Genomic DNA, 24,970 nt, shown 5'->3' with positions numbered 1-24,970 from the left:
ACACAAACAGGTAAAAAATGAAGTAAAATGTTAAAAATGACATCATCTTTGAAAAATTAACGTACTGATGAAAAATGCAAAATTAAATTTACATCTCTACAGCTAGAATATTCGGGATTTTAGTATTTGTGAATAATGTGTAGCTCATAAGGGGAAAAAAAATGCTACAGGTCAACAAACTATGGGTATTGCTAATAAGCTATAAGAAAATGAAATGGCACTGCTGATCGACTGAGTGACGAAACTGCTTCATACGTACACGATACCATTAAGAATCTGAAACGTTGCATTTCTAGGGAACGAAAGAGTCACCGGGCCAGTTTTCACGTCACTAGATGCACACATCTTCATAATCCCCAAATGGGTGTTCGTGTAACAAAGCAAATACGCAACATAACACATTCGACAAATGCTTCCTCTTTCTGAATTCAAATAATGGTTAACAACAGCAAGGCACCAATTTAAAGTAGCATTTGTGATTTTTTTCTTTTATTGAAGGAGGTTTTAATTCGTACTGTCGCCGCTGATCGTTTCTCCTCGGTAGAGGTAGGAAGTCATTATTAGAATTACGGCCAACTAATGGAATCAAACAGTGGCTGGCGCTCATTGAGTAGTGTGGTATAACAGATTTAATTTAATTAACTCGACAATCACCACTGTAAATAAGCAGCACGTTTGAGCATGAACGTCTCTATAAAGTGCTGTCACGAAGCTTAGGTGGTTAGTACGTCATGAACAACGAATTGCAAATGAACAATGGTGCATGAATGTGGTTTACATTGAATTTTGTGCATTGTGAGCCCCAAAAACATAGTGTACAAAGTGAAAAATGACCGATATTCGTACGTCTTTTGGACCTCATAAACGAATGAAAACCGAAACTGAAAGTGACGGAAGTGGAAAGCATTCTACCGGCGACGAAATATCACAAAAAATGGTTGATTCGAACTCAAATATCTCCATTAAAAATGCGAGTAATTGTAACGATGAAGAAAATATAGAGCTAGCCAGTACCACTGCGGACTCCAAGTCCTTTGATTCAAAGAAAAGCTGTCTCCTGGTAGGTATTTCCGATGCCGAAAATTCACGTTGAAATTAAAAAAAGATGAGGGCATGCCAAAAAGAAATAGCTCCAAATCTTTTATTCTTTTCTCAATATGGGTTGAGGTATTATAGGTCGAGCATATCGGGTCTACTTTGCCGCTTCGCTGACACAACTTGCAACCCTCTGCTGCTAGCGGACCCGGAACTGTAGCGTGCAACATGGCAGTGTGTAACTTAACTATGTCGGTGTGTGCGAAACAGTGTGTTGCAATCGAGTTTGTAATAGCAGAAGAGTTCGTCCACACATGGAGTACCCTCTTCTTCGACCATAACCACGCAAGAACTCTCACGAATGCTGCGATATCTGCAACAATCCGACACCATGGGTTCACTGTAATAGATCATTGTGCATATAGTCCCGACTTGGCTCCATCCGATTTTCATCTGTCTCCAACACTAAAAGACCACCATCGTCTTCAATTTGATAGTGATGAAGTGGTGCGAGCAGAGGTGATTGTGGTTCCGTCAACAGAGTCAAACATTCCACTGCAGTGACGATATCAACAAACTGGTCTCCCCGTGGGATAAATGTGTTCGTCGCCAGGCTGACCATATTGAGAAATAAATATGTAGACATCAAGAATAAAGAAGTAGAACATTTATAAAGTTTAATTCAAAAAGTTTCAAGAGTTTTCACATAAAAATTCGAAGGCATTACTTTTCAGTACACCCTCGTCATTTGAAGAATGACGTAGATTGCATAAAGAGAACATTTCGATTGGACAGGCTCTCACTATATTCATTGTTTGTTTATTCTAAAGTAGTTAAAGGTGCTCGTTGTAAGTTGTGTGCATTCGGGTTAAAGCCCAAGCGACGCAATTGGCTGCTGAACACGACTGTCTGTGAGGGGCTCCTGAGGTGCCGTAAATGCAAAATTTGTATTCTCCGGGTTAGTAGCGGAAACTGACATGGTGAAAGTATAGCATAGTAGAATAAAATACATGACGAATGTTCTAAAATTTAACTACTTATTTGTGAATTTTGTTAACATGTAACATACTGTTTAGGCTGTTCAACAATGTGTTATGTTTAACACAACAATGAAAAATGAGGTGCTTTTTTGTATATCTGTCCCATTTTTTGCGGTGGGAAGTGAAAAGTAATTTGTAAATTATAGAATTAAAAAATTCCATTACTAAACTGAAAAGAATAAAATTTTTATATTTTCATTCTTTCCACTTTGCACAATTTTTATTGAAGGTAGAACAGTAGGTCCAGATCTTTCTGATATCACGATGAGCTTTTAGAGATCGCAGAAACTATCTTTAATCGAAATTAATTGTTTCTTTTATTAGTATTTAGCATTAGAATAAGACTCAAAAATTAATTTTGTTTTAGAGGAGTGTCTATGCAGTACTTAATTTTAAAGCCGGCTAGAGTGGTCGAGCGGTTCTAGGCGCTACAGTCTGGAACCGCGTGACCGCTACGGTCGCAGGTTCGAATCCTGCCTCGGGCATGGATGTGTGTGATGTCCTTAGGTTAGTTAGGTTTAAGTAGTTCTACGTTCTAGGGGACTGATGACCTCAGAAGTTAATTCCCATAGTGCTCAGAGCCATTTGAACCATTTTGAACTTATTTTAAAAGAAAAAATCCGTTATCACGATTCAAAGATTTTGGTTAATTTTTAAAGGTTTTACGAAGAGCCTAATGAATATCTGGAGGGAAATTGGAGGCGGGAGGGGGGGATAGGGGAAGCACAGGTAGGCAATGTCAAATGATACGCCATTTGCATGAAAAAATTTGTAGAACTGGCACTGTGTGTGCATTTCCGGTCACGTATTTATATTCCTCATGGTGCATTCATAAACTGTCCATTCACGAATGTGCAAAAATGGATATGGATTCCAGATGGCATAAAGAAGCAGCTGAAAAGTCTGGCAGTTTTGTTAATGTTGCGACAAACAAAACTGACAGTGTAGAAGAACTCGTCAATGAGAATCTTACGAAATCAGTACAAACTAATGGTGCAAAACTGAAATCACTTGCTTTTTGCGTATTTTTTGTGTATTAACATGACTTGTCTTGAAGAGGAAAAACAAATTCAGATGTTGTTTCCGGTGGTGTATTGCAGTTTAAAGTATAGTCAGGTGATGAAACAGTGAGTAAACATTTTAAAGTGCACCTAAAGATGTCAAGTATATTTCTCATAGAGCCCTAAATGATTTAGATCCTAAAACAAACTGCACAATAGGTTGTGAATTATCCTACAGGATTTTGAGTGAGCGTGAATATGATTCAGTTTACACACATATTGATTTGAAAGTCGATGTAGAAGTTTGTGGTAGCGGTGCGAAAGCCCTAAACGTGAGGAATGTTATCCGTACGATATTCTGAGTGGCAGAAAACAAACAATTGAGAGTGCAGGGCTTACAAGGGCACTAACAGAAAATAACGTAAATGGCAGGGAAACGTAAAATCAGGGAATGCGGAGACAGGTTTTACTTTAAATATACTGTTAGTTTGTTTGCTTTTATACCACTGACCAGGTAAAAAAGTGCACAGTAGAATAGAGTATGAGAAAATGACGAGCAGATAACAATGTTCTCAAAGTTTCTAAATCACATGTATGGGGAATATGTTTTGTCTCTAGTGAAAAGAAAACCTGTGGCCACAACTGGTTTCTTCCTACCCCAATCGCCTATGCAGAGAGGGAACTGTGATTGTTTAACACTTAGCATACAGCAAATTTTATACTGTGGCGGCTGCAGGAAATAGGAAAGTGCTGCGGACGTAATATTGCTTTGTACCAGTTACGATTATTTTCGGCGGTGTGGAACGCACATACATTGATCAGCCGAAACATTATTACTATTGCTCATCGCTACGTTGTGGGCACATGACGCTATAACAGAAGTATGTGAGCGCAGCAAACATGAACGGCCGACCACCCTAGCGAAGACATTGGCTGCAAATGGGGAAATCCATTCAGATAAGCGACTTTGACAAACCACATATTATTATTATGCAGAAATTGTGAATAAGTATCACGAAATCGGAGAAGGTGGTGGAATGTTCATGTGCTACTGTCGTGAGCATCTACGGAAAGAGGTAGAAGGACAATAAAACTAGGCGTCACATGGCTGAGCGTCCACGACTCTTCACAGAACGTGGGGTGCGGAGGATTGTCTGCTCTGTAAGGTAGGACAGATTGTGCTCTGTGACATCTTTGCCTAAGGAGCGCAATGCTGGTGCATGCATAAGTGTTTCGAAGCACATAGTTCATTGTGCATTGCTGAACATGGAGCTCCGCAGCAGAGCATCCCTAAGCGTTCACATGTTAACCCAGCGACGTCGATCAATGGAAACGTGTCGACTTTTGGGTGAATGACATTTTTGTTACACTAGATCAGTGGTCGTCTCCACAAACGCCATCACTGAGCTGAAGGACGGTTCGAAACGTGCAGTGCGCTACGGACACAGGCTGACGGGAGCAATATGACACTATGGAAGTCATTCGCCTGCGTTTGCGTGGGACCTGTGGTAGAAATTAAAGACACTCTAACAGCTGCGAACCACCTGCATCCCTACATGCTTGAGCCGGGCGGAGTGGCATAGCGGTTCTAGGCGTTACAGTCTGGAACCGCGCGACCGTTACTGTCGCAGGTTCGAATCCTGCCTCGGGCATGGATATGTGTGATGTCCTTAGGTTAGTTAGGTTTAAGCAGTTCTAAGTTCTAAGGGACTGATGACCTAAGAAATTAAGTCCCATAGTACTCAGAGCCATTTGAACCTACATGCTTGATGTCTTCCCCGACGGCGATGTCATCTTTCAGCAGAATAATTCTCTGTGTCTTCGAGCCAGAATCGTGCTACAGTGGTTTGAAGATCATTATAGTGAACTGACATTTATGTCTCGGCGACCAAATTCGCCTGATGTAAATCCTATGGAACCAATTTGGGTCATTGTGGGCGCCATCACCGCATACGCAAATCCCATGAATTGCACGAATTACATGACCTGTGCGTAGACACCTAATCCCACATACCTCCACAAACCTGCCAACAAACTGCCGAATATCTGATATGCAGAATCAGCGATTTGCTTCGTTCCAAAGACGGATAAACGAGCTATTAAGGACGCGGTCATAATATTTAGGCTCATCAGTGTATATATCTACGACCCCGCTAACATCTGTGAAGGCTACAGACTTCTTAGTTTCCGCTGTTACCGCTAGATGGCAGCAGCAGAATCATTAAAAAATTCTTCGGTTTTGAAACCTTTGTTGTTGCTTGCTTCACAAGCATCAGTTGACGTTCGGGTCCTATGTTTCATGCTTTTTTTTTGTGCTTTCATGTTGATTTTGTGTTCGAAATGTGAAGTGAATAGGAGAAACGTCGTTAGCTAACGGTTTACGAAAACCTTAACTACTCTACAGATGATGAAAACAAAGTGTTTGACGACAATTCAGATTCCACATGCCTGAAAATAGTGGTAAGTTGAGATACTGCATTTGATTATCACATTATTTTGACAGATTGTGTTACTATGAATGATTATCTTGTAGGTACATCAGAAAAAAGATCCTAGCAGGCTTTGTCTTCCACGTGTGTTATATATCGTTTATTAAGCAATAAGACACAATGTCTAGTTTCTTACAGCATTATTCCTACGTCTACAGTTAAAGATATTACATTACAGTGATGAATAGCAGCGTATTCATTTACGATTTCAAAATCCTCCCTACCCTGGTCACTCTCAAGTGGAATGACCACCTGCACTGCCGACTAATATTTCTTCCGACAGATATTTGAAGAATTAAGGTCTTCTTTCAGTAATGCAAGCTGTCCTCCACATGTGCTTCGACTGTGTATCTTCCTGTAAGAACACAATATATCACAATTGGCATTTGACAGGTTTTATTTTAGGATGCTGGTCTTCATGATAGGTTCTGAGCTTTAGAAGCTATTCTTTCTTCTATCTTCTCATGAATTCATTTTGCAGCTTTTCTCTTTCATTAGCGTCTCTTCTAAGAACCTTCAGTATACTCGGTCCACGATTGGTTGGTAATGCAACTGTATGTTCTTCAGTTAATAAATGGCCTGATGTCAGTATTTCCGGATCACCCTGTGCAGCTGGTCGCGAGCTAATGGCGGCTTCTATTTCGGCCAATATAGTTCAAAGTATTTTCTCAACTAGTAGGGATTTTCACAAAACCTTTTCCAGGCAGAGTTTCGTTGTTTCGATCATATGCTCCCATCAGCCTCCACACCAAGCCGTCCATGGTACAATGAACTTAAAATGAAACACATTGGTGTGTGAAGTGCTGGCTGATAGTCATGTCCTCGAAGAAATGGGTGAGGTCTTTTAGTTTCGTGTTTGCAGCGTGAGATGTTTTTGCATTTCCAGAATAAATAGTATTTGGCAGTCCTCTCCTCACAGGAAATCTTCTGAATACGATCGAAAATTTTTCTGTGCTCATATACACACAAAAAAAACAAACTTCTGTTCAAATGGTTCAAATGGCTCTGAGCACTATAAAACTTAACATCTGAGGTCATCAGTCCCCTAGAACTTAGAACTACTTAAACCTAACTAACCTAAGGACATCATACACATCCATGCCCGAGGCAGGATTCGAACCTGCGACCATAGCGGTCGTGCGGTTCCGGACTGAAGCGCCTAGAACCGCTCGGCCACCGCGGCCGGAAAACTTCTGTGTTCGTGTCCTCGTAAGTATTATAAATGCAACGATTTTAGTCATATTAGTTGCAGTGAGACGAAGAGCCGTCATCCTTATTCGATAAGATCCGTGTATTCGCTATCAACTATCCAAAATAGACAATCGAACGAACTATTTGAATAAAATTTATATATTTAAATATATAGTCAATTAATTTTGATTCAATAATGAGATTACTGCTCTCTGACTGTGGCCGGAAAATGAAACAGTGTGCTATCGATATTGTTGTACTGAGTTTCATCCAGGAGAGGAAGACTAGAAATACATACATAAGGAAAAAAAACAGTTTTGCATCATTCCGAGAGTTCCGGAACCTGTACAGAGAATTGGAATAGGGATCAGTATAAACATCATTTCCGCTCTTTTCATTGCTCATGAAAGCCACACATTGCATGTTGTACCACCATGCAGCGAGACCTTCAGAGATGGTTGTCCAGACTGCTTTACACACCGGTACCTGTAATACCTAGTAGCACGTCCTCTTGCATTGATGCATGCCTGTATTCGTCGTGGCATACTACCCACAAGTTCATTAAGGCACTGTTGGTCCACATTGTCTCACTCCTCAATGGCGATTCGGCGTAGATCCCTCAGGGTGGTTGGTGTGTCACGTCGTCCATAAACAGTTCTTTTCAATCTATCCCAGGCATGTTCGATAGGGTTCATGTCTGGAGAACATGCTGACCACTCAAGTCGAGCGATGTCGATATCCCGAAGGAAGTCATTCACAAGATGTGCACGATGGGGGCGCCAATTGTCGTCCAGGAAGACGAATGCCTCACCAGTATGCTGCCGATATGGTTGCGCTATCGGAGGATGGCATTCACCTATCGTACAGCAGTTACGGCGCGTTCCATGACTACCAGCGGCGTACGTCGGCCCGACATAATACCGCCCCAAAACAGCAGGGAACCTCCACCTTGCTGCACTTGCTGGACAGTGTGTCTAAGGCATTCAGCCTGACCTGGTTGCCTCCAAACACGTCTCCGACGATTGTCTGGTTGAGGGTATATGCGACACTCATCGGCGAAGAGAACGTGGTGCCAATCATGAGCGGTCCATTCGGCGTGTTGTTGGACCTATCTCTATGGCGCTGCATGGAGTCGTTGTTGCAAAGATGGATCTCGCCGTGGACGTCGGGAGTGAATTTGAGCTTCATACAGCCTATTGCGCACAGTTTGGGTCGTAAAACGACGTCCTGTGGCTGCAAGAAAAACATTATTCAACAATGTGGCGTTGCTGTCAGGGTTCCTCCGAGCCATAATCCGTAGATAGCGGTCTTCGACTGCAGTAGTAGCCCTTGGGCAGCCTGGCGAGGCATGTCATCGACAGTTCCTGTCTCTGTGTATCTCCTCCATGTCCGAACAACATCGCTTTGGTTCAGTCCCAGACGCCTGGACACATCCCTTGTTGAGAGCCCTTCCTGGCACAAAGTAACAATGCGGACACGATCGAAGCGCGGTATAGACCAGCTAGGCATGACTGAACTACAGACAACACCAGCCGTGAGCCGTGCACCTCCTTGCTGGTGGAATGACTGGAACTTATTGATTCCAGACTGAAGCGCCTATAACCGCTCTGCCACATCAGCCTGCTCTTTGGGCGGTTTTAGTGACATCTCTGAACAATCAAAGGGACTGTATCTGTGATACAATATCCACAGCCAACGTCTATCTTCAGGAGTTCTGGGAACTGGGCTGATGCAAAACTTTCTTTGATGTGTGTATGATACAAATTCGAGGTAAGGAACTCTTATTTTAGCACATGTGAAGAATAAGACGTAACGATTCTATAACATATTTTCGAGCGTGAAGAAAGTGGACCGGCGAAAACTATGCATGTTACAGCAAACGGCTTGGTTAATTGAATACTATCAGTGGGTACAGGAGCTTTTATCTCGCATCCGCATACAGTTCTGGCACTTTTGCAAGGGAAACTTTTGTGTGACCTTTTTAACTGTTTTTCTTCCCACTAAATTCCAAAACGTATGCAGTACAGACAGTACTTTGACAATTCCTATGTAGTGTATATGTACGTGCATCTGCCGAATGAGCAGTTTCGCCGGCCGCAGTGGCCGAGCGGTTCTAGACGCTGCAGTCCGGAACCGCGCGACTGCTACGGTCGCAGGTTCGAATCTTGCTTCGGGCATGGATGTGTGTGATGTCCTTAGTTAGGTTTAAGTAGTTCTGAGTTCTAGGGGACTGATGACCTCAAATGTGCTCCCATAGTGCTCAGAGCTATTTGAACCATTTGAGCAGTTTCGTGAATGGAGCTATCCCAAGCGAAGTCACCATCTATGTCGTGTAAGTCCATCATGAAGGAACTAGTTGTAATGTACAATTTTTGATTTCGTTGGAATGTCAATAGTATTCCGACGAGTGCTGGGAAGCTTTCCTGCTGGACAATCTGTATCCGACATCGTCTTGCCAGTTGCACTTCATGGGCAGTGAATTTGTCATTAACCTATCTGAACATCGCACATTATAGATGAAACGCAGAATCCATACCATTGTGTGAAATATTTTACAGTACGGACTATATTTTGACGCGTCAGTGGGACACTCCCACGTCTTAGTAGTCAAAGCTTGCTGGTATATCTTTTGCGTTTGTGGTAGAGTATCGTCAGAGATTTCTTGTTGAGGCCAAGTGTCAGGTGGTTTAGTTCTTCGTCTATATCTGCATGACTTCTCCGCAGTTCACAGTTAAGTGCTTTGCAGAGGTTTCACCAAGCAAGTTTCAGCTCCACTCTCGAACAGTGTGTGAGTAAAACGAATACTTCAGTCTTTCGGTGTGAGCTCTGGTTTCTGTCATTTTATTACGATCATAATTAATCCATATGCAGATGAGCGTCAACAGAATATTTCCGCATTAGTCAGCCAGGAAAGCCCAACCACCGTTACATGGAAGACTGTTTTCCAGTGATGTACCACGCGATACCAAATCTGCTGAATGAGTTGTGGTGGGGCAATGTGATGGGGTCAGTCACTCTTGAATTTCTTATACTCGGCTACAAACAAACGTATTCCAGTGATCTGGTTCGCTTCGTATCTAGTCCAATATCACCATGGAATGACCATGCAATATTGCGTTTGCCGTGACCAAATCCAGAAGACTGGCAGAAATACCTCAGAAGTCACGAACCCAGTAAGGCAACTAATAACTCAAACCACGGAAGCGTCACCCTTTTGATAGTGGATGCCTTGTTTTTACTGGCGAACAGACATAAAATGTGTTTTTAGCCTCAGTGGTTCTAATATACAGCACAGCTCCGTATGGTCTTTTTGAGGTATTACTAAATACATGAAGTTGTGAAGCTCCTAGCATTTGACTGTGCAGTCGTATCCATCTCGGTATTTTGAAGGTCTGCAGATGAGCGAGTTGTGAAGTCCAAATTTTCCATCTGGAGACCAAGTCTGGAGGCAGAATTTCTTCCCATTGTATGCCTCGACACCACGTATCCTGAAAAACAATCCTTCCTGCCATAGATATTGTTCAAAAGATGCCAAGAGAATAGTAGAACCTCGCTGGCATGAGCGGTAGTAATTGGCGTTTTGTAGCAGGTTCATTTTGTGGTTTATTAGCAATGAGACAGTGATCGAAGAAAAGTGAGTGATTCCGGATCACAGTCGAAGACATCTTTGAATGCCTGTGCTTTTGTATCCCATACACCCCTAGATATACTAGAATTCGTAGCCCATTTTGCCATTAGAACTTTTAATTGTTACAAGAGACCTATCAGCTGATACAATATGGATATCAATTCACTGTTGTCCACGCAACTGGGGGTAAAGTGGTCCATGAAAATACTTTGATCCATAAGCTTTGCTTGATTAGGATATGTGCCCCTACGTCTCTTGTAGCCAATTCACGTAAGGTTGCAGAAACGAGAAATGGGCTGCATGTGAGGCCAAATGATAAACTTGTAAACCTTTAAATGATGACATCACTAATAACTTGCGAAATTGCATCTTCTGTCTTCTCGACGAAAAACCAGAAGAATCTCGTTAAATCTCTGTCCTTTCCGTGCGACAACAGTCGTAAAAATGCTTGAGTGCCATCTCCAACATTTGTTTTCTGGAACATCCTGAAGCGAATTAATGTAGATAGTATTTCAGGCAACAGATTGCGTCATGAGTATAAAGTGTCACCAAGTGACGGTTCATCGTTTTTCCGCGATTAAGCATAAAAACAATTCTCCACTCTGTAATTCATATTCTTTCTTCACTGTGTGATGTGAAAGGTAGAAGAGAGCATTTGCAGTTCCCTATGTTGTGTTGATTTTGGCTAGTTCATTCTGAACGTAAAGCGACATTTGAGAGTGACACATATAATGAAACTGAGAGTTGTTAGAAAAATTGCTTTGTAACGATATGAAATGCTTCTTTGCGTTGCAGAATTTCGAAGATAGGATCATACCTTTCTTTTCTAGGAATACTACTACTCTTCATCCATCTGGAACGTATCACGGAATTCTTGCAAAATGGAGATATGTTTTGGTCAGATCGATCGGTCTTGTTGATGTTTTATTCCCCAGAACTGGCGCATATACGTGACTAACAACGCAGACTCTTCGTTGAGACGTGCGTGGTTCACTGCAACATACCTGACAATCTTCCTCTAGGGTAGGGCTTAACAACTGGCCGATTTTGAGCGCGAGTACTCGCGTCTGCTCAGGCACGTGCTCGCGAGCAGGTGCAAGGGGGATGATTAGGGAGGGGGGGGGGGGGGAAATGCGCGCGCACGTTTGAATAGGGCCGCAGCGTGCCTATTGAATTCGTGCCGACTGTGTAACGTATAAAGTACTACGATCAGCCCTAACACTCGCTTCGCTGTTTAAGAATCATGTCAACTCGCCGTTGTGTAACCCCAACCACGCTTTCGAAGTTCAACCCCCATTGGGAGGAATTGTATATGTTTACAGAAAAAGAGGGTGTTGCAAAATGTTTGGTATGTCACAAAACGCTGAATTCTTTCAGGAAATTTAAATTGCAGCGACATTATATGTCGTACCACGCAAAAGACTACGGAAGTGGATAATGTGATGGACCTGGTCGTGCACAGGGAGCTATTAAACTTAAAAGAAAGCTATCCGAAGAAGATCTGGACGACGAAGAAAAATCAACTGAGGCAGCTCTCAGAGTGAGTTACAAAATTGCTTTGCTTTTAGCAAAATCCCTGCGCCCCTTCACTGATAGCGATTTAATAAAAGAATGAATGGTAGTTAAAGGGGAACATTTGTGTCCATCTCAAGTTGAACAGTTTCGGATTGTGCCATTATCTAACATGACCATTATACGTCGCATACAGGACATGGCAGACGACGTCCAGAGCCAGCTTGCAAATATTTGTAAAGATTTTATGGCGTATTCTCTAGCTCTGGACGAAAGTGTTGATATCACTGGAACAGCGCAGCTTGGCATATTTATTAGAGGTGTTAATAGAGATCTTCAGGTGAGGGAGGAGCTCCTCGATGTAGTAGCCATGAAGAACACTACAACCGGAGGTGATATTTTAAGTAGTGTTGAAGAAAGTGTTGAAAATATAGGATTGTCGTGGAATTCTTTAGTTTCAGTGTCTACAGACGGTGCACCAGCGATGACAGGGAACAAATCAGGTTTCGTTGCGCTGTTGAAGGAGAAAATGCAAAAACTGACCGTGCCGAATGAAATAAGGGGCGTTCACTGTGTGATCCACCAGGAAAACTTATGTGCAAAGAGTATCACTCTAAAAAATGTGATGAGTGTTGTTGTTCGTACAACCAGTTATATAAGGAAGCATGGGCTACAACACAGGTAATTTAAAAGCTTTCTTGAGGATGTAGAAAGCCTGCCTTATTACAGCGAGGTCCGCTGGCTTAGTCGTGGCGAATTATTAAATCGATTTTTTTGCCTATTAGATGAGATAAATATGTTCATGGAAATAAATAACATATGTGTTCCTGAATTAAAAGAGCCTTCATGGAAGTGTGATCTCGCGTTCTTAGCAGATTTAACTAGCCATTTGAATGCTTTAAACATTTCCTTACAAGGTAAAGATCTGCTAATTACTCATTTCATAGATCGAATACGAGCTTTTAAAATGAAATTGACACTTTGGGTGAGTCAGCTGGAAACAGGAAATCTAGCTCATTTTCCTAAATTATCATCCATGCAAGATGTTCACAAAGACTGTGAACGTTATTTACATAGTTTAGTTGCCCTTAAGGAAGAATTTGATCAACGCTTTCAAGATCTGACAGCACTAGACAGTGATTTTTATCTGTTCTCCTCTCCATATTCAGCGAAAACTGAAGAGATTCGTCCTGAGCTGCAACTAGAAACTATTGACCTGCAGTGTGACAGAGAATACAGAGACAACTTTCAGAACAAGAAAAACATTTTGGAATTCTACAGACACTTCCCTCAGGATAGATTTTCTCGTTTGCACGAACTGGCGGCTACAATAATATCAATGTTGGGTTCCACGTATGTTTGTGTACAACTGTTCTCTCCAATGAAATGTAACAAGACGCGCCTGAGAAACGTATTGTCTGATCGAAATTTAAACTGCACACTGCGCCTACAATGCACAAGAACAATTACTCCGAACAAAGACGCAATTGTAAAGGGCAAGAAGTACAAGATAACCGAGAATACCACACTTCAGTGACACCATTTATTGTGTAACAGTTCACAAATTAATACGAATGTAGAGGCATACACTAAGCTAATAAAATTATGTGGCACGTGTACATTCTCCTTTATTTGTTTCATTTGTCGCAGTAATAATTCGTGAGTGGTATCCCTGCAGGTGGCCGCGGATTTACATAGACTGGCGGCAGCTGTTGTGTGCCTCACGTGACTCTGCCCACTCTCCGCTCTGGTCCGGTAGTGGGGGTAGCGTGCTCGCGCTGCTCCGTGCTCGCGCCTTGCTGCTCACAGCTTGCTCCTCGAGCACGTATGTTGTGAAGCCCAGCTCTAGGGCATATAAGAATTCTTTGCGTTTGATTCAATATATGGAGCATTCAGAACGACTATTGAGGCATGTGGCATCGTTCTCAAAGCTTCAGGATATCGAGATGAGTCTGAATGATATGGTTATTGTCTCTATAGCGAGAAACCAAGATTCTATTTAAGCCCTTAACGAATCAGCAGTGAGTGTAGTGCCTTCAACCAGGTTCTTTGGGCTCGCATGCGGGAGGACGACGGTTCAGTCCCGCGTCCAGTTATCCTGATTTAGCTTTTCCGTGATTTCCCTAAATCGCTTCAGGCAAATACCTGGATAATTCCTTTTAAAGGGCACGGCCGACTTCCCTCTCCATCCTTCTCGATACTTCCCTAATCCGATGAGACCGATGACCTCATTGTCTGGTCTCCTCCCCCAAAACAGCCCAATCCAACCCAGGTTCTTTGGCTCATCCAGATCTTCCAAGTAATCTCGGAGGAAGAGGTGCTTGTCTATAGCACAGACTGAAGGATTTCTGTCTGTAGAGGACTGAAAGTGCTCCGAGAGTCGAGACCACTTCTTTGTTTCTCTTGAGAATACCTCTAATCTGATGGCTCGAAGTTTGAAGGTATCTGTCAAAAGTGCAGGAGCTGCTGCCAAAATTGAAGCTGTTGTACACGTCAGATTTTCAACCGATGAGGACAAATTAATTGCAGTCCTTCTTGTTGCCTTCAAAATTACCTGATTGGTGATATAGACATAATCTTCGCACTTCGTGACGTCAGCGTCAAAGTCCGTGTTGGAAAGCAGGTCCTGAACTGCATCATCAAGCTCTCTCAAACGATCTAACGTCTCTTACATCCTAGTTCGAAAGTAAGTAACTTATTAACTGTACCTTTGCTTGTGCCTCACTTTCCGAACTGAATTGTGGTACTAGTGTTTCAGTTCTTCGTTTCCCTTTCAAATTGCGCAGGCGTAATTTTGTATCCGTCTCAGTCATGGTATCTTGGACTGCCGTTGCACGTGAACATTCGAAGAATGTGGTATAAATTACTGTCAATAGATGGCGCTCTCACAGATAATTGCTACTTGGGAACAAAGACTGTAGTAATATAAACAAACAACAGAAGGCGCTGCTTGCTGTTCAACATTTTATAATATTAAAGCGTCAATACTTCCACTATCGATGCACCACTATAACAACAACAGCACAGTCTAATATATACAGTCGCGACACTCTCACTGATTTTTTTTATGCACAGCGACAACAGCGCCCCAAGCGGTGGAGAAGCTACGCTGCTGAATATGGTATTCCGTAAATGTAAACAGTATCATTTATATTAATTTTTAAGATAGTTTTTACGAAAGGCAGCGTATGTAGCGCAATCAATTGCAGTATTAATAGGAAGAAGACAAAAAATGGTTCAAATGGCTCTGAGCACTATGGGACTCAACTGCTGAGGTCATTAGTCCCCTAGAACTTAGAACTAGTTAAACCTAACTAACCTAAGGACATCACACACATCCACGCCCGAGGCAGGATTCGAACCTGCGACCGTAGCGGTCTCGCGGTTCCAGACTGCAGCGCCAGAACCGCGCGGCCACTTCGGCCGGCGGAAGAAGACACCACATTTGTCGTTCTTCAGGTTTCCTAAGGACCCTGAGAGGTATGAAACATCACATTAGAGCGCTCTTTATTTACGATTTTTTCTAAACTGTATTGAATTACTGAATTTTTTTCTTTTTTAGGAGCAAGAAATGGTTAATAAATAGTATAAGACAGGACCTGCTGCAAAAAAGATGTCCTTTATTTGCAGAGTAACGTGAAGTTTTGTGCGTTACATTTCGAGTGAAACCAGTTCATGAGCGCGGAAAAGAAGACATTGGTATGGAATGCAGTTCCTATGTTATTTGACGTGCCGAATAAGCCACTACTAGTGACGATGAAGAGAAAATTGCCATACAAACGTGAAAGTGTTACTGCAAAAACGATAAAACGGTCTCCTGACACAGAAGAAACAGCTACCACAAGTGTTACTACACGAGAGACACATATAAAATCACTGACAACGGAATCTGCAACACAGACATCTTTTGAAGACGAAATGCTTAGATTACGTAAAATTATTCCCGTGTTGGAAAATCGTGTGAAATGTAAAAAAGTGCAAATCATTAGACTTCGTACAAAATTACTACGTGACAAGGAAAGTGCCCATCGTAAGAATAAACTGCAACCACAACGTCACAGGACACAAGTACAAAAGGACAAGCTCATTTTAAAAAGTATTGGTTCCAAGTACCTGAAAAAAGATGCTCTCGATTTATTGATAAGCCAAATCAGTATATCATTGAATGGAAAACGTGGTGCGAGATGGAAAGATGAAACTAAATTATTTGCACTTAATTTGTTGTGTTATAGTACTCAGGCATACGGTTTTTTATCACACTGTTTTAGCCTTCCATCAGTACGTACCTTACAAAGTTATGTGGAAGATATACAATTAAATTGTGGGATAAATAATAACATATTTCATCTTTTAAAGCAGAAAGTACATCAGTTACCAGAAACTGATTTAATTGTTAATTTGTCTATGGATGAGATGTCACTAATGGAAAATTTGATATATGACAGATTTACGGATCGTGTTATTCGATTTAAAGACATGGGTTTCATACGCACATCTGTGGTTGCCAATACTGCATTAGTTATAATGATTAACGGCATCTTCTCAAATTTTAAACGACCATTAGTATATTATTTCTCCAAAGGACCAGTAGGTGCCACCCATCTGACGCGCATGTTTTTTGAAGTTGTCAAAAAACTCACAGAGATTGGTTTGGTTGTAAAAACATGTGTGACTTATCAAGACTCGAATTTTGTGAAGTGGATGCACAGACTTGATATCACACCAGTTAATCCATGCTTAGTACACGAATGGAGAAGATCTACTTTTTTTATGTAGGACAGTACTTGTAGATGGCAGCCAAAACTTAGACGCAAATGACAAAGTTTATTGTCATTTTAAAAGTTATGAAGGCAACTTTGGAAGCCTATTTATTTGTACAGAAAATGTCAAAGAATTTTTAACTCATTGTGAGACTAAGATGACCTCTGCTTTCGATGAATATGCTCACATAAGTATTGTGGTGCTTTCTTTGTGAACATGTTGATGGACATCCCCAATTTTCCACCTGGGTGCTGTGCTGAAACCAAGCTGCTGTTTGTGAAAATGAGGCTCTTTTACATTATTAAATTGAGGAATCAAGACTTAGTTTGTAGGAGCAAGAGAAAAATAAAAAAGTGATGAAGCTGGCTCATTTGGGTTGCTAAAGTGTTACGACTGACTCATTCAATTTTTATTTTCGTTAAATGTATCAATGGGATACAAAAAAGTTTTAAAACAGTCATGCTTTTTATTGAGATAACCTGATACCACGAAGAATAAGATGGAAATTGTATTTTTGGAAGCAGGCTTCCTGCAAAGCAAAACGTAATGAAAAGTGATGTGTTGGTCCATTTTTACACAAGGAAGATCATCTACATAATTCATATTTGGAATATACAGTGTGTATTCTCTTGCTATCAGTGGAATAAGTGCGATAGTATGCTACTTCTTAATTATTTCTTCAAGAATATGTTGCAGATTATGTCACTTCATTCAATAGTTCGTGCTCTGTTTACTTATATTTCACGATCATTTATGTCTCCCGCTGTTCTCCTAACACTTGTGACACAAAAATATACTAACTATTTTGTAAATTACGTACAAAACGAATTAAAAACAAACATAATTTTTACGTCGCATCTGTCATCAGAGGAAGGCGAGCTTTGTGGCCGCTAGGGGCACTAGTGTCACCTAAACTGTCAAATGGTAACAACTTTCACAGCAGTAAGTGTCGCGACTGTATATATTAGACTGCGACAACAGTGCGTGCTCTGCCAGGTCCGGATCTGGGGGGGGGGGGGGGGGGGGGGGCGGCAAACCGGACTATCTGCTCCGGGCAGTTTCAGGGGGGAGCCAAATTCATATTCTTGAAGAAAAGAACCTTGTTTCACAAAGTGCCTAGCGTCCAGCGCACGTTAGCCTATCGATTGCTCATATGATTTTGAAACGCATCCGTATTGGTTTTGGAACATTTTTGAACACATTGTAAGTTGATTTCTGAACGAATCAGAAGTTGATTTTTGAATGCGCGCATACTGTACGTGATGTCTCTGCCAGGAGAATCTCCGTCGCATCTAGAAATAAAAACTTTCTCTCAGACAAAAGACGACGGGGCTATACGAGCTGAGCTGAATAAAGCCGATCGGGTGAGTGCCAGTCGCTGTTTGTTTATGTGGTTGGGTGTGCGAATGATAGGCGTGGTTGTAATTATCAGCGAAATCCAGATTCACACTATCAGAGTGGAAATAAACGACTAACAGGAACAGCAGGTAAAAAAGATTACATATTATCTTCTCGGTATATCCAAGAAAATGAAATTTTGACAGAAAATTTTTGCCAGATCGCTACACTACTAAAGGCCAGTTGTGCAGTTTTCGGCTAGCAGCCGTCTAATTCCATGCTCGGAACAGCGCGGAAAACGCGTTGTACGAACACATAGTAACACCTAACGGAGAATAAACGCGGGATAACTAAACCGGTGGTTCTGGCTGGGTTAGTGAAGTCAACCGGAGAATAAGTTTTGACAGTGGCAGGAATAATTACAGAATTAGTGACGACAAGGTTGTTTGGTAAATCGTAGAAGGAGAAGAAACGAAGACATCACACAAATTATATGGAAGACTATTATGATTCCAAATTTAGATAAAAATTTCGTATTACTACTACTTTTCGATCTCATACTTGAGAAACTGGAGAACATGAATGAAATGTAAAACTCTTGCCAAACATAAAACGTTTTGGTTGTAGGAGGCCTAATAGGCATTTGATACTAGTGCTTCGTGAATTATATTCTGTCGTATTATTTATGTAAACGAGGTAGATAAAAATGACCATTTGCGTCAAAACAGTCTCGCTAACTTGGCTTGTTTCGTTTTATCTAGCAGACAGTCACAATTTAGACGTAATCAAATCGAGAAACCACACCAGTCTTTGGTACTATTTGTATTAACAGCTTTTTCAGTATTAGACAACGACATTTTAATTTTTCACGTAGCAAAACGATTGAAGATCTTTGATGAGGTAATAGATTCTTTCGCAGAAAGGAAAGCGCGCCGTGTAAAGCTGTAGCACGATTAGAGAGTGAGAAAAAAAAAAGGCTGGGATCTAAAGATTGAAGAAATGTGTACTGTCTTGCTTGTCTCTTGTCTTGATTTTATGTTTCCTATATTTAATTTTATGTAACACAAAGGAGAAAGTTAATACCTTATAGGCAATAAAGAGTGCAAATTTTCTGGAGAGTTCTTATTCTTCCGGTCGCAAATAATCCGACTCAGTATTAATTGCGAGGTTTTTTTCTAAGAATTAGGATGTCAAACTAGCCGATTGGGACCAGGAGAGGCACCACAGAACATTTTAATTTCCATTGTCCTGAATATAGGCTTGGTGGCCTCCATTGCAAAATATATACGTTTGAATTCCACAGAGCGACATACAGCGACGTGCAACAGAAAAATGCTGTATGAAGAAGTTTGGTACTGCACTTCGGCACACTTAAGGCCAAATAACATGTCTTACATTTCCTCGAACTTATATGTTTTATATATGAAACTCTTCAGAAAGACATGCGCTACAACATGAACATATTTTTGAAAAATCGACTTCTTTTTAACACTTTTGACGTCTCAAACACTCGAGGTTGAGGAGGGGGGTGGGGAGGGTGGAGGAGAGGGCCACTTTCAAGTTTTTGCCCTGGTTCGGGAATATTTTAGATCTGTGGCTGTGCTCTGTTTGTGTATGAACTTCACAGTACTTACAGAGTTTATTTAGTGTGCATTTGCCAGAACAGAAAAGCGTACTGCTTAATTGTTGCAACGGGGTTATGTGACTGCAGACTGCATTGCTATATGCTGTCTCCGCTCTTACCTCGATTCGAGGATGTGAAACAAGTGGACACTGTGTCTCTTCCTGCTGCTGTACTTCCACTGCACCATGTTGGAGCTTCCTGAGCTACAGCATCATTTTATACTTCTTATATTAATTAACAAGACACCACGTCTAGTTTCTTTATTCTTACGTGTACAGTCAAAGATACTACATTACGGGGATGAATATCAAACACAGTATTTATTTACAATTCTCAATAACATGTAGGCCCTTTGAAGGCCTAGTGACTTTGATGGCGACTGAACCAATGCGAACGAAATTTGAGTCTTGCACTTGCTCGTATCGATGCGTTGTGAGTGCGGCCAGAGACCCTATTACTTTGTCGCAGGGTGATGTATTTCGCGGTTTCCCGGTAGGAGGCGGCAAAGAAAATTTAGCAGCGGGTGCACCGGCATGAGGTCTGTCTTTCTCGGTACGCTGGCTGGTGTTGAAGGGTCTTCAGGGCAGAAGCGGTGTGCTACACGCTGGACGGATCGCACCCAGTGTATATACCCAATGAGGAGGAATCGACTGTGGGGTACGCTGATGCAGTATCACGTTTAGCCGTAATCATCCCCCTGTGTGGAGCATCGCAGTCGACCGAGGGTTACCGTCGACTAGACCTTCAACTCTTGGCTGCAAGTTCCTCGTGCATATTTCAGTGATGATTGTCTGGAATTTTATCTGCACAACTGGATTATGTTGAATATGGTGAGTCTTAATTTATTAAACTTGAACCAATGGTTTTGATTCGTTGTAGACCCATTCTATTGTAATGCCCCAGGTCGCACTTTGGCGGACTAAAACAAGAGTAAGCATGTTAGAAGCCGTTAATGCATTTTATATAGAGTTTTTCATATGCTGAGGGTAACTTTTACTTGGTCACTTCTCCAGAAGCTCATTAGTTTTAAGGCCACGTGCCATGTGCTGCATTTGGTATCGCATGAACCTCTCTTTGTATATTAGCCTGAAATTATTTTCGGCATGTATTTCATTTTCATGGCCTGTTTACTGGATGTATTCTTTTTCATTTACAGTTATGTTGTTCTGCAAAGAAGCGATAGAAGAAACGGTTAAAGTAATTACCTTCTTCCTTAAATGAACTGTTAAATTTCGTCTCTGGATGTTTGTGTTTAGGTAAACCTTCATGTTATTATATAAATGCGTTCTAATCGTACAAAAAGCTTCTTTTCAATTCCCCTCCCCAGGAAGCATAACTGTCTTTTGGTACAGGAGGTAGAACACAGTCCATTCATATTTCTGCAAACACTATTACAAACCAAACCAAAGGATGATTATTTCAGAATCTTCATAGAAAATCCTTAGGATGCTCCGCAGTACCCTTACAAACATCACAGTGAACGTTTAAAAGGTAATGCTGACCCTAAAATAATAAAATCTGCTTACGAAATAATGTAATTACAGATTAGACGAAACTCGCTGTGAATGGCGAGTCATGTGCTGTCACAGATTTCAAAACATAAGCTGGATAAAACAGCCAAGCAAATTAATGTTTACGAGATGCATGTGAAGGCAGATGTATAATATTTCTATGCATGATTGATTTATTACAAACGAAACAATGATTATTAAAACACTCAACATTTAAGCTGCGAATTCTGAAAACAGCATCACATTATTTGGATGAATTATTGTTGCTGAATGTACTTACTGTGACATACATTTACTGATTGGAATCATTTCTCAAACAGCTGCATAAAAAATGGATTTTTTCTGTTTGTATTTACTTGTTTTTGCTAGTGATGAGCATCGGGGTTCATGCTGGGTCTTCAGAGCACTCACCCACACAGTCAACAAGTAAGATTATAATATATTAGCGATGACCAATTATATATTCGTGAATAAAAGAATTTTTATGTTATAATGTTTGATTAAAATTAGAATAATATGTAAACTGGTGCCTACGGCAATATAAGTTAGAACAGTGATGGACACCCAGACAACAGCAATGCCAGTTCTGATTGGTATGTCTCTTATGTAGTTGAATTTGATCGAAAGAGTGAAGCATATCGAGTTTGCAATTTATCTCATATGTGATCCAAAATGAAAAACCTAAAAATAACTATGCAGAGTATTTCAGGGGAAATAGTAAATATTTTGGGAGAAGATAGCAGAGACTAATTCGAATAAAACATTCCTTATAACATGTGTCCATTTGTTATTCGATACAAAGATGCAACTGTTAAAATATAATACAGGCCAATACATACAGAAGATATAACCCAAGGCAAATGATTAAGTCAAGCTCCACCTCCAGTTTCAATGCACTTTCGAATTCGCCTGACTATACTGTGTGTGACTCTTCTGAGGTCGTCTTGCCATTCTTTTATGAGGGCAGCACTATTCACCACTCGGACAATCAGTTCGTCTGTTATGATTTTCTTTTCTTTGTAGACTACATCTTTCAACCACCCACACTGTCAAAAATCTGATAGGATGAGGTCCGGAGACCTTTGTGTCCCAGAAACGTGATCCTTTCTGCCGATCCAGCTTCCGGGGAATGTTAAAATTATATGATGTGTCATCTGACGAGTAGAATATACAAGTGTATCGTCATGCTGGAAGGATATACCCATCCTTGTAGGCAAAGGAACCTCTCCTAAAATTTTTGGTAGTTCGTTTTCAACGAAATGTAGATAGTGGGGCCCTGTAAGACGGTGCACTAAAACTTCAGACCAAATCAGCTAATTGTCTGCCATACCACACCACAGATTTACGCACAAGCTTTCTTGAAAATGTGTTTTCACAAAGGCATTATCCAACGACAAAATTCCATCATCTACCTTCACCTCTATTTTCGAAGGTATGAAATCCGCTGTAAATGATTAGGATAGAGGCATATTCTTGTACATGGAACTCTGATATGTTTAAATATTGTTCGTGTACTTGTTGAACTGCCACTTTGTGTCAATTAGACAATTTATTCTTCAGCCACACACCTTTCATTTGCACATTCAGGGGAGATATGACCGCTGCACACTTCATCAGTCCCACGCAGCTTACGGAAAACACGAGTAAATCCCCTTGAATCTGGTTCTCTGCGGTTAAGAAAACGTCTGCCTTATTCCCTACAAGCAGCAGCAGCGTTTACATTACAAAATCCATACTCAGCAGTTGTAAATACATGCAGCATACTTAAACGATACGGCAGAAGTGGCCACCAAATTATAATCGCAATTACAGATTAAAAAATGAATTACATCAACTCAAGCTCAGCTTTACAACTTTAACTTCTATATAGAAATGCAATTGAAAAATAAACCCATAGCTATTAGAGTGCAATATGTGAAGCAAAAACTTGTCTCTGTAACCAGCTGTATCTCTACAGCCAATAAAAACTGGGCACTTGTTATACGGACTGTTTTATTCGAATCAGTCTATACCACCACATCCTAAATTATTTCCTGTTCCTCTTGATACACTCTGTACTTTTTAAGAATACTGCTACAGGTAAATACTGGTTCTTTTTTAGTATTTTAGTCACTGAAGATTAATCATTTAGGAATTTGATAATATCCGGTGTAACTCTGAGCTCTAATGGACAGTTGTTGAAGTATGAGATGTTAAATTGCTACTCTCACCAAATGGCGTAAGTTTCGTGACAAACGAAAATAATGAGTGTAGCCGAATTATTAGTGATAGCTTTCTATTTTGAAGTGATAGTAATAAGGTGAGCCGTGGAACCTAGAAGTAGCTCTGTCAATGAGTAAAAGGAGTTGCAAGAACGTAAAATGAAACATTATATGCCAAAATTAATAGCCCATTGTCATAATTTTGTTTCAAAACACAAGGAAGACAATATGGAGCAACTGATATGTAATAAGTGGTATGAAAAGAGATTAGTTGGTGTAAGAACAAACAGATAACCTATGTTTTGTGCTGAAAATATAAATATGATAATGAAATATTAGATGAATCGTGGTAGAGTTATCAAAGTGGGAAAGAGGAAAAGAATGCAAAAGTAAAATAAATTGTAGTATACCAGAGAAAGAGAGGGGGGGAAAAGCTGAAGAGGTAGAAGAAAAATGAAGAACAGTTTAAAAGTGTGAGAGTGGTTTGATAAGAAACTTACAAAATAATTTGTGGTTTAGGGTGACAGGTTGTAAGTTTGACTTGATATATGTAAGATTGATGAAAATGAAGATAAAACCAATGGTGTTCACGTAGGTGACGACAATTACAACCTTATATTAATGTAACTGATATGTTTACTATGCTAGTGAAGTATATAACTGTATGAATGAGCCATAACATAAGGCCTAGAGAGGCTAGTAAAATAACTGATAGGGAAAAAATATCAAAATGAAATAAAAAATTCACATGATGACTGCTATACCGTTTACGAGAACCCAAACAGAAACGTATATATCAAGAATACCGTATGACAACCTCTGACAGAAAACTAAGTCACAGGAAAGGGGATGCCTGCAGGTTGAGATTATACTCTGAAATGTTTTGTTACAAGCAAAATTGTCGGTAACGGTCATAGGCAAATATAAGAATAGGATTTAACGTCCCATTGGTGAGGAGGTCAGTGGAGTGTATGCTTGTAGATTAAAGTGTTTCTCTGGTGTTTAAATAGATAAATAATCTCAAGCTCGATACCCTTTAGTTTCCATCACCGCAAGAAAAAAAAAATCGTGCAAGTAACGTATGCACAAGCCTTACCTTTACTTGATCAGATGGGGCTTGAAATGTGTGAATGGTAACAACTTGTTGAAATCTGTTCAAGCTCACTAAAACAAATGCATTTTCCAAGCGACAACTGGCGCTTTCCAGGGTTGTCACGTCATGAATGAAGAAGCGATCTAGTGAGAGTGGTTGTTTGTACACAATGTAGCGCACTGCAGGTTCATTGGAGGGTGACCCACGGCTGCATGAACTTGCCCAGTTCTCAGAAATGGATGATTTCTGAAAGAAACGGAAATAGAAGCTTTGGTTTACGTATACAAGAAGATTTTACATTTCTCTCTTTTACATTTTCTAAGCTTTTGCTATCAGGCATTCACCATTAAAGCGTGACTTTGTTAAACCATTTCCATGCCAGAAGGCTTTTATTATCGTTTATCAAGCAGAATATACCAGTTTGGTTTACAATAAATCTGAGAATCGATGTGCTAAATTTTTCGAAATTACTTTGGAATCGATTGGACTGAGCACATAAACTACTATGTATACTAATACAAATTTTAAACGGTTATTTGTTCTGAT

At 40.6% G+C, this 24,970-nt stretch overlaps 1 protein-coding gene across 1 annotated transcript in view; it reads right to left on the bottom strand.

Annotated features, from left to right (window-relative positions):
• The window catches only part of LOC124556716 (pleckstrin homology domain-containing family G member 7-like), a 177,346-nt gene that overhangs the window by 51,500 nt on the left and 100,876 nt on the right, over positions 1-24,970 (bottom strand). The window contains exon 7 of the mRNA XM_047130704.1: positions 24,428-24,670. Coding sequence (XP_046986660.1) covers positions 24,428-24,670 — 243 coding nt within the window. The remainder of the gene's footprint in view (positions 1-24,427; positions 24,671-24,970) is intronic.

This window comes from Schistocerca americana, chromosome X (assembly GCF_021461395.2).
Source record: "Schistocerca americana isolate TAMUIC-IGC-003095 chromosome X, iqSchAmer2.1, whole genome shotgun sequence".
In the NCBI taxonomy this organism is placed as follows: Eukaryota; Metazoa; Arthropoda; class Insecta; order Orthoptera; family Acrididae; genus Schistocerca; species Schistocerca americana.
This window is presented reverse-complemented; position numbering and strand designations above follow the sequence as displayed.